This window comes from Triticum dicoccoides, chromosome 7A (genome assembly GCF_002162155.2).
Source record: "Triticum dicoccoides isolate Atlit2015 ecotype Zavitan chromosome 7A, WEW_v2.0, whole genome shotgun sequence".
Classification (NCBI taxonomy): domain Eukaryota; kingdom Viridiplantae; phylum Streptophyta; class Magnoliopsida; order Poales; family Poaceae; genus Triticum; species Triticum dicoccoides.
In genome coordinates this window covers 621698107-621709465 of record NC_041392.1, presented here as the reverse complement: position 1 = coordinate 621709465, position 11359 = coordinate 621698107, and the positions used below count along the sequence as shown (strand labels likewise).

The 11359-nt window shown below is 51.8% G+C and overlaps 1 protein-coding gene across 1 annotated transcript; it reads left to right on the top strand.

Moving 5' to 3' along the window:
* Nucleotides 1-664: 664 nt before the first annotated feature.
* On the top strand, nucleotides 665-2143 carry LOC119333718 (disease resistance protein RGA2-like). Its single transcript, XM_037606519.1, has one exon. It carries the CDS (start codon nucleotides 665-667, stop codon nucleotides 2141-2143), a length of 1479 nt encoding a protein of 492 aa, XP_037462416.1.
* Nucleotides 2144-11359: the final 9216 nt, after the last annotated feature.

The following is an 11359-nucleotide window of genomic DNA, read 5'->3' as shown; positions in this document are numbered from 1 at the left end:
CTAATGTGCCGTCTCTAATTCAAACCGGCACTAATGTGCTTCACGTTTGACCCTTTTTCTACTAGTGGTCGTGCTATTACATAGGAATTTGCCATGTTCTAAATTTAAAATGGTCTAGTTGCATAAAATATTGTTATAAAATTGTCGCACTGCAGAGTAATTCTCATGCGTTTCAAGGATTTACCATGATTGCAGCATGGAGAATTGTAAGCCAAATAAACAAGATATTGAATATTGCCATGCTTAATTAGGTTTTGCCGTGTTGGGTTGACTTAAAATGCTACGTTTTTTTCTTTCCAAAATGGATCCTGAGTGAACCAATTACTATCGTTATCTCATAGTTCACCCAAAGGATGCATTTGGAAAAGACATGCAAGAGGCCGTTCGCTTAGAATTCTTTAAAATCTGATATTTTTTAGATACATTCATTTGAGCGATAAGTAGTATGAATCAAAGAGAGTATTAGATTTTTAGCATTTTGACAGCTATATATGTCTCGAAAGTTGTGGAGAATCCCCAAGTCATCGTTGCTAACCGTCGAGCTGATCTACTTGTTTGTACGGCCAAACTTTACGTCGTGAGATAACGAGTGGTTTTCACAGATTTACGGGAGGCAGACCACCACACTGACATTCATTCACGTTGTTTGCACAGTAAAACGGGAATGGACTTCGCCAAGGAAGTTGTCGTTCAGGCGGCGCTGTCCGAGATCCTTGGCCGCATCTTCTCCTCCCTGCTAGACGGCCTTCGCCGGCCGACCGACGGTGGCGCCAGGGACGCGCACCGCCGGCGGCTGGAGCGGTTGCTTGGCAGTATTGGCAGCATGGTCGAGGAGGCGGAAGGGCGGCACATCAACAACCACCAACTGCTCGGCCACCTCAAGGTCCTCACCGAGGGCATGTACCGCGCCCGCTTCGCCCTCGAGGCGGCCGACCTCGACGACGCCCATGACGCCGACGCCACGGACGACGACGGTGACCACATCGTCCGGCGCCGCTCGCTCGCGCTGCTCTCGCCGTTCAACAGGGCGAAGCGTTCCCGCATCACGAGCCTGATCTGGGGAGCTGGCGCTGGCGCCGGGGACAACGACGGTGGGTCGATGCAGAGGTTGGCGGCCGCCAGCGAAGAGCTGGAGGGCCTGACGCACGACTGCACGAGGGAGTTCGTGCTTCTCGTCCAGGGGTACCCGCGCAAAGTGCACCGGGCGGTGCGGACGACGCTGTACATGGACCGCTGCGTGTTCGGACGGCACGTCGAGACGGAGCGCATCGTCGACTTCCTCCTGCAGCAACATGGCGGATACCTGAGCGCGCTCGCCGTCGTCGGCGCCAAGAAGGTCGGGAAGACCACGGTTGTCAAGCACGCCTGTGGGGACGAGCGCGTGCGGGGCCACTTTGCGCGCGTCGAGTGGTTCGAGACGCCAGAAGTCGTGAAGGCGGGAGGCCAGCCGGGGCAGACCGCGTGGGAGAGCGACGGACCGGAGTATCTCGCCGGCGTGCGCCGCATCATCAGCGAGCCGCGGGAAGGCCGATCGCTCCTCGTGTTCGACGACGCCTGGCCGGTCGACGCGTCGGCCTGGCGCGAGCTCGCATCGTCGACCACCACGGGCGCGGGCGACTGCAAACTCATCTTCACGTGCCGCGACGCCGACCTCGCCCGGGACATGAGCACGGCGGCGGAGCCGGTGGTGCTGGGCAAGGCCCCGATGGAGGAGTACTGGTACTACTTCAAGGCGTTCGCGTTCGGCGGCGGTGCGGACCCCAGGGACCACCCTCGGGCCGCGGCGGTCGGCCGGGAGATCTGCGAGCGGCTCGACCGCACGTACCTCGACGCCAGGGTGCTGGGTGGGCTGCTCGGGGCCAACCTCGGCGACGCACCGTTCTGGCGCCGCATGCTGGCGGCCCTCGCGCGGTGCGAGCGGCGGCCGCTGCACGTCGGCGTCCTGCTCGAGCTCCTCCCCGTGAACGGCAGGAGGCTGCAGTCGTACGGCTACTGCCGGAGCCCGCCGAATGTCACCGTGCAGGACGTGCTCGGCGGGAGGGCCAGCGGCGGCTCCGATGAGGATGGCTCGATGACCGTCCATCTCTGCAGGGAGACGCTGTACATGGATCACTGGTACAGCATCACTTTCAAGAAGTACTAGGTTGCCTCCCGGCCGTGTCGGGACAGCTTAAGTTCGTGGCAATAAATAGTTACAATAACTAAATGTAAGTCGCCGTATTTAGAATTTGGGGCAGTTCATTTCGCGTGAAGAAGGGTTATCGAAGAAGGCTACCCCATTATCTATCTTAGGATATAGGAGTGATGCAAGTTCGCCTGAAAAAACTGACCCTCACCGGGACTAGAGGGATGGCCGGGCGACAGCAACATGGCGATAGGAGGCGGTTATATGAAAAAGAAGAGCAAGAGTGTGTGTAACCCGAATGTCATTGGAAATGTTGTATATACTTTTTTGCATGGTAATACGCGTCTCGGTTATATCAAAAGATTATGGTATAAGTTGCGTACATACCAATCTGGCAAAACTGGAAGAATCCTCTGAGCTTGCCTTCACACCCGAGCTCAACACGTCTCCAATGCTGATATGCAACTTTGCGGACATCCAAGATGGCTCGCCAAAGACGAAACCATTACTGTTGAACGATTAGACCGGGGCAACACCCCGGACACATCATCGAACTCCAGATCTGGCACCTCCACATGACTAAGACGTTGAAGAAGAAAATCATATTTGCCATCCACGGACCACAAACCCAGCACACGATCCATCATCTTCTAGATACAGCCGATGCAGACCACAATCTACATCCGCTCATGGATTACCTCCCAAGCTCCGCGCCGACGCTGGAGTAAAAACCATCGCAATGGCGGAGCCCGAGGACATAGGTCCACCACGAGGATACTGCCGCCGCAACGCCATCCTTATTTGAATAGAGTGGTTTCCAGATCCATCCCAAATCATAGGACCGATCGCCTTGTCAAAATAGGATCAAAGGAATCTTTATTCAGCGTCATCATTGCCGATGCCGAAGCCATGACGATGAACAATCTAAAAACCTAAACTACAAGAGTCTAAACATGATCCACACGCGTGAATCCGGCGACCCCCCTCACCACTGATGACCGAGGTCGCCGGCGGAAGAGAGCCGCCGGAGGACAGCGTGAGTCAGAAAAGCTAGACTTGCGCTATTCCCTATTGTTTTTCTTTTATGAAATGGTATTCCCTATTGTTGTATGTACTTGTCATTGTGTCTGTTGTTGGTGACTTGGTGTCTAGGAGGACTGGGCCGTACAAGTCAAGTGCCCCGGCTCCACTGCAAACTCTACGATATTACCTGCCGCCTAATCCATCTTACAAATTGATATTAATGGTAGAAGAAAATTAATTAACTTGTCTACGTCTGTAGCGGGCAAACGGGAAAGGAATAGAAGTCAAGTCATCGGCCTTCATAGTCAAGAAACATGAGTCAAGTCGTTTGTCCCACCGAACCATGAATTGTTACAAAAACAGTGATATCTTGCAATTTTTCAGGATTCATTCCAGACCTTTCGATAATGTGCTGATTGTCAAGTTGCCCCTATAAATACTCACCCGAGCAATGCTACTCCTACGTACACACAAGTCAAATTTATTGTACAAAAAACTTCCAAACTTTTTTGACTTTTTCTTTAATCATCAAAAATAATAATTCATATGAGGTGTATATACATCCAACAATCAAAGGGTATTTCCCACGAGATCACCATGCAGGACATGCTCGGCGGAAGGGCCATTGACGGCTCCGACGATGATGGCTTGATGACCGCCCATCTTTGCAAGGAGCGTTGTACATGGATCACTGGTACAACATCACTTTCAAGAAGAACTAGGTTGCCCCTGTCGGGACAGCTTAATTTCGTCGCAATAGAACTCATTACAAATGTTCTACAGATGTGTGTACTTTAGACTCTATGTGATCATACAGTTGGTTGCAAAGGTGACATTTGGATGTTTTGATTTTTCAAACAGCTTGTAGTTTTTAGAACTGCCATAAATGAAGAGTTTTCTTCAAGACATTGACAAAGGTGCTGATACGCCTCGCTGGGACTGAGCTTATGCTAATTTCAAGTGGGCCCAGTGATGAAGCTATATATGTAGGGTAGGGTCATGGATCTGTCCAACATACCCTCCTCAAGGACATCTCTACAAAGAATCAGAAGCAGTCGAAGAGAAACCATCATCCACTCGACCATGAAGATGTGCTCACTCGACCACCTTGAAGACACTCGACCACCAGAAGATGAGAAACCTTCCACTCTGCAACGGTCAGGGTTTAAACCATAGCTTTATGAGCATTTACAACACTTTACTCCAGACGTTACCAGTAATGCTCCTCCTTTATGGGCATTGAACCTTGTGTAACGGAGGGGAGCTGGGGTCCTGGCGCACTCTATATAAGCCACCCCCTCCTCTGGGACAAGGGTTCGCACTTTCTATAATTCACACGCATATATTCAGTCGACCGCCTCCGAGCTCCGAGACGTAGGGCTGTTACTTCCTCCGAGAAGGGGCTGAACTCGTAAAACTCATGCGTACAACTCCTCCATAGCTAGGATCTTGCCTCTACATTCCTACCCCCCCTATTCTACTGTGAGTCTTAGAACCACGATAGTTGGCGCCCATCATGGGGCAGGTGTCTTAGCGACTTGTTGAAGAAGTTGCAATTTTTCCGATCCCCTTCATCATGGTTCCAGGCGGAGGTTTGGCTGAGGGCCGCGAGATCCGTCTCGGCGCGCTCGTGTTTGTCGCCGACGACTCCGCTTGGCTTCAGGAGGCTCCACTCGACGCCGACACGCTCCCCGCCCGCGGGGCGACGCACTTTTGCGCGTGCGTCCGCGGTGTCCTCCTGCGGCAGCCGTCGACCCAGTATCAGTCGACTCCAGCAGCTTTCCCCCTCCCTGCGGCCCGCCGGAGCAAACGCTCCGGTCGGTCGAGGCTTCAGCGGTGGGTGAAGCGTGCGGTGGCCCGCCAGTCGGCCACCCCTCAAGTCGCGGCGATCGAGCCCGACGAAACTCTCTGCGGCCTGTTCAATCTGTCGACTGGCTCCGTAGAGACCGCATCCGAGTGCGACAGCAGCGACCCGGCGGCGGAAGTCCTGATGGTCAATGGACCATGCAGCCCTCCTGGCTTCAACCGTGAAGACGGAGGCGACGGGAACGGCGATCCGTCGCGCGTTCACGAGGAGTACCACCCCGAACCCCTCTCCTCGCAGCAGAGGGAGGAACTTCGCCGCCGGAACATGGATGCACTGCATACTCCTATAGTTGGAGAAACCCCTGAGGCCTAGGCCTTGGAGCAGGCGCGCTTGGCCAACCTGGCTGAGCGCACTCAACTGGAGAACCTCCAGCGCGCACTCGACGATCGCGCTCGACAACGTGCTCCTGAGTCCAGTCGACGCCATCTTTTTCCACCTCCGATTCAGGTATACCGAACCCCGATCCAGAATCTAGCAGCAGCTGCCCGGATAGCAAAGTCGATCCAACCTTCCCAATCAGAAGTTGGCCGAGGTCTGGTGCAGATCAGAGCCTTGCTCCGGGCAGCGGGGGAGCAGAATACGGTCGTATCTCAGTCACGGAATAGGATCCATAGCAGATCCATGGTCGCAGACACAGTTCAATCGGTCCATAGCCCAAGATCTCCCCCGAGGCGTGAGGGACGTGGAGATCGACGTGATCAGTACAGAAACCGAGAGCAGTATGATCGTCGAGCCGATCGCGATGATCGTCGTCGAGTGCTCACGCCTCCTCCAAGAAGTGGGTCATACGTGCCTCGGCCACATGAAGACAGATGCCCTCACAGTGTCGGACGAGGTATTCCAGTCGACCCCAAGGAGCCAGGCTTTGATGCGAGATCTATTCTCGTGCAGGGCTTGGTCGACAGAAACAGAGATCACCGAGAGGGCCATGACAGAGATCTGCAAATCAGCAACAGGTTGCATGTCTCAGGTCCAGAGTGCTTCAGCAGAGCTATCAGAGCTGCGGTGATTCCCCCAACTTCAGGTTGGCGACTGGAGTCAGTAAGTTCACCGGAGAGTCCAAGCCTGACACTTGGCTTGAAGACTACCGAGTGGCTGTCCAGATTGGTGGCGGCAATGATGAAGTGGCCATGAAACACCTTCCTCTTATGTTGGAGGGCTCGGCTAGAGCATGGCTGAATCAGTTGGCGCCTGGCAGCATCTATACTTGGGAAGATCTCGCCCGAGTGTTTGTCAGAACATTCGAAGGCACTTGCAAATGGCCGGTAGGTTTGACAGAATTACAGTGTTGTGTTCAGAAACCGAATGAAACTTTGAGGGATTATATCCAGAGGTGGATCACCCTACACCGCACGGTAGAAGATGTGTCAGATCATCAGGCAATTTGTGCCTTTAAGGAAGGTGTCAGGTATCGGGAGTTGAATATGAAATTCGGTCGGACAGGAAATATGACTCTGGCTCGGATGATGGAAATTGCCACCAAGTATGCCAATGGTGAATAAGAAGAACGACTCCGGAGTGGTAAGCACAAAGCAGTCGCCCACGAAGCCGGAGGAGGAAACTCTGGTCGGAAACAAAAGCGCAAGGCCGAGCCAGCTGCTCCTGGTGAAGCCTTGGCTATGGTTCAAGGAAAGTTCAAGGGGAAGCCCAAGGGGCCGTGGAACCCCAAGAAAGTAAAAGATCAAGATGGAAATGACGTGTTGGATTTGCCGTGCCACATCCACACCAAAAAAGATGAAGAGGGTAATTTCATTTACCCGAAGCACACCACTCGGCAGTGTCGGCTCCTAATCCAGCAATTCCAAGAGAAACAGCCCAAGGAAAAGGAGAAGGAAGCAGACAAGGCTGAAGATGAGGAAGGAGATGATGATGGTTATCCCCGCGTGAATTCCACTCTGATGATTTTTGTTGACGTTGAGAGCAAAAGTTGATTGAAAGTTATCAACAGAGAAGTGAACATGGTCGCTCCGGTGACACCCAGTTACTTGAAGTGGTCACAGACTGCCATTACATTCGACCAGTCTGACCATCCAGCGCACATAGCCACCCCTGGGAGGCAAGCACTGGTGGTCGACCCGATGGTCGAAGGCACTCGACTGACAAAGGTCCTAATGGACGGTGGCAGTGGCCTGAACATACTGTATGCAGAGACGTTGAAGGGAATGGGCATTCTGATGTCCAGACTCAGTGAAAGCAATATGAGTTTCCACGGGGTCATCCCAGGCAAGAAGGCTGCATCCCTTGGTCAGATTGCGCTCGACGTGGTTTTCGGTGATTCTAAAAATTACCGCAAAGAAAAGTTGACATTTGAAGTTGTGGATTTCCAGAGTGCTTATCATGCAATTCTGGGCAGGCCAGCTTATGCATGATTTATGGCTCGACCGTGTTACATGTACCTCAAACTGAAGATGTCTGGTCCCAAAGGAGTGATCACTATCTCTGGTAATCATAAGAAGGCAGAAGAGTGCTTCCAGAAGGGCTCAAAGATCGCCGATGCTCAGATGACCGTGGTAGAATTGTAAGAATACCAGAAAAATGCAGATCCAAATGACTTGTTGCGAGCCAAGAAGCCAGCCACAGATTCAGCATTCCAGTCGTCCGGTGAAACGAAGTCGATTCACATTCATCCGACAGATCCCAATGCTGCTCCGACTCACATTTCAACCACACTCGACTCCAAATAGGAAGAAGCGCTCATCCAGTTCCTCCGTGAGAACTGGGACATCTTTCCATGGAAGCCTTCTGACATGCCGGGTGTTCCCAGGGGACTGGCTGAGCATAGTTTGCGAGTCGACCCAAAGGTGAAACCAATCAAAGAGCATCTTCGACGGTCCGCCGTACAGAAGAGAAAGGCAATCGGTGAAGAGGTGGCTTGGCTTTTGGCAGCTGAGTTTATCCGAGAGATTTACCACTCCGAGTGGTTAGCCAATGTTGTCATGGTTCCAAAGAAGGACGACTCACTTCGCATGTGCATTGATTTCAAGCATATCAATCGGGCCTGCCCGAAAGATCACTTTCCTCTCCCTCGCATCGACCAGATAATCGACTCGACTGCAGGGTGCGAGTGTTTGTCCTTTTTGGACGCCTACTCCGGGTACCACCAGATCCGTCTGTATGGACCCGGCGAGATAAAAACAGCTTTTTCACCCTGTTTGGGTGCTTCTGTTATGTCACAATGCCATTCGGTTTGAAGAATGCTGGAGCCACATTCATGCGAATGATTCAGAAGTTCCTGCTCACTCAGATCAGTCAGAATGTGGAAGCATACATGGATGACATTGTGGTCAAGTCACGTAAAGGTTCCGACCTACTGACTGACCTTGCTGAAACCTTTGCCAACCTCAGAAGGTATGATATCAAGCTCAATCCATCAAAGTGCACGTTTGGACTTCCGGGCTGAAAGTTACTCGGTTTCCTTGTTTCCGAACGAGGAATCGATGCTAACCCAGAGAAAGTGGGCTCTATACTCCGAATGAAATGCCATGTGCGTGTGCATGATGTACAGAAGCTTACTGGTTGCTTGGCCGCCCTAAGTCGATTCATTTCTCACCTCGGTGAAAAGGCGCTGCCTCTTTACCGACTGATGAAGAAATCAGATAAGTTCGAGTGGACCCCAGAAGCTGATGCAGCGTTTGCAGAGCTAAAAGCCCTGCTTTCCACCCAGCCGGTGCTTGCTGCTCCAATCAGCAAAGAGCCTCTACTGCTTTATATAGCAGCCACTGGACAAGTCGTCAGTACAGTACTTACGGTCGAGCAGGAAGAAGAAGGAAAAGCTTATAAAGTTCAACGCCCAGTTTATTATATTTCTGAAGTCCTGACCCCGTCAAAGCAGAGATATCCTCACTATCAGAAGCTTGCCTATGGGATTTACATGACCACGAAGAAGGTTGCACACTATTTCTCGAATCACTCTGTTACAGTCGTCAACGACGCTCCATTGTCAGAGATTCTGCACAACAGAGATGCAACTGGTCGAGTGGCAAAATGGGCGATTGAACTCCTTCCCTTGGATATCAAGTTTGAGGCAAAGAAAGCTATCAAGTCCCAAGCAATAGCAGATTTCCTCGCCGAGTGGATCAAACAGCAACTGCCGACTCAAGTTCACTCAGAGCACTGGACCATGTTCTTTGACAGATCCAAAATGCTGAATGGTTCTGGTGCTGGGGTAGTTCTGGTATCCCCCCGAGGAGACAGGCTCAGATATGTCCTCCAGATTCACTTTGATTCCTCCAACAATGAAGCAGAATATGAAGCACTCCTGTATGGGTTGCGCATGGCCATATCACTCGGCGTCCGTCGCCTCATGGTCTATGGCGACTCAGATTTGGTAGTTAATCAAGTGATGAAGGAGCGGGATGTCAGAAGCCCAGCCATGACTGGTTACTACAACGCGGTGCGGAAGCTTGAGAAGAAGTTTGAGGGGTTAGAGCTCCACCACATACCCCGACTGAAAAATCAAGCAGCCGATGACTTGGCAAAGATAGGTTCCAAGAGAGAAGCCATTCCCAGCAATGTGTTTTTGGAGCATATTCACACGCCGACAGTTCAGGAAGATCCTTTTACTGAAGAGCCCCCGCAACCTAAGAGCGCCACAGATCCGACTGAAGTCGAGGTCCCAGCCGTGGTCGACCTGATCATGGAGATTCTGGCCATTACTCCCGACTGGACGGTGCCCTACATTGCGTACATCCTCAGGAAAGAACTCTCGGAGGATGAGGAAGAGGCTCGACATATCGTCCGTCGATCCAAGGCCTTTACTGTGATAAGAGGACAACTGTTCAAGGAAAGTGTGACTAGAGTCGGTCAGAAATGCATAACACCAGAAGAAGGTCGAATGATCCTCAATGACATCCACTCGGGGACCTGTGGTCACCATGCGTCCTCTCGGGCCATCGTGGCTAAAGCATACCGAGCTGGATTCTATTGGCCATGAGCGAATGAAATGGCGAAAGATATAGTCGACAGATGTGAAGGCTGCCAGTTTTACTCCGACATGTCTCACAAGCCAGCGTTAGCCCTGAAGACCATCCCCCTCATCTGGCCCTTTGCTGTTTGGGGACTGGATATGGTTGGACCACTGAGAACTGGCAGGAGCGGCTTCACTCATGTGCTCGTTGCAGTCGACAAGTTTATCAAATGGATCAAAGCTAAACCTATCAAGAACCTTGATGCTAGCACCGCTGTCAGTTTTATCAGAGAATTGACATTCAGATATGGAGTCCCACACAACATCATCACGGACAACGGGTCAAACTTCGATTCCGATGAGTTTAGAGCTTTCTGCGCTTCTCAAGGCACTCAAGTCGACTATGCTTCGGTCGCTCACCCGCACTCGAACGGACAAGCAGAAAGAGCCAATGGCCTAATTCTCAAAGGGCTGAAACCCCGACTGATGCGTGATCTCAAACACGCAGCAGGCGCTTGGGTTGATGAACTTCTGTCAGTTCTGTGGGGTTTAAGGACAACTCCTAATCGGTCGACCGGACGAACTCCTTTCTTCTTAGTTTATGGAGCCGAAGTTGTTCTGCCAAGTGACCTACTCCACAATGCACCCCGAGTCGAGCTCTTCTCCGAAGAGGAAGCAGAGCAGGCCCGGCAAGATTCAGTCGATCTCTTAGAGAAGGAAAGAGAGATGGCCTTGATCCGGTCGACCATTTATCAGCAAGACTTGCGTCGATTCCACACCAGAAATGTGAAGGGTCGAGCCTTTCAAGAAGGAGACCTGGTTCTTCGAGTAGATCAACAGAAACCACACAAGCTCGCCCCGACTTGGGAAGGCCCCTTCATCATCACCAAAGTTCTCCACAATGGAGCATACCATCTTTACAGTATTGAGCATCAGAAAAACGAGCCACGGGCTTGGAACGCGGAGCTGCTCCACCCCTTTTATACTTAAGCACTCGTTCGAATAAAATGTAATAAGAAACACCTTTGTAATTTGTTTATCAAAGACAAGAGCTTATGGTCCTATCATTCGATTGTTGTGTTCTTATTTACTTCTGAAATCCCCCAGTGGGTGGGCTTAGTCGCGAATCCGTTTCGCCTAAGTTCGAAAGAAAATCCTACCGAGTGGAGAGCAATCCTCCCACTCAGGGGCTTAGTTGCAGTCCAGTACTCGCCTAAGTTCTCTCACTAGGAGGCTTAGCTGCAGTCCGGTACTCGCCTAAGTTTGAAGAAAATCCTACCGAGTGGAGAGCAATCCTCCCACTCGGGGGCTTAGCTGCAGTCCAGTACTCGCCTAAGTTCTCTCACTAGGAGGCTTAGCTGCAGTCCGGTACTCGCCTAAGTTTGAAGAAAATCCTACCGAGTGGAGAGCAATCCTCCCACTCGGGGGCTTAGCTACA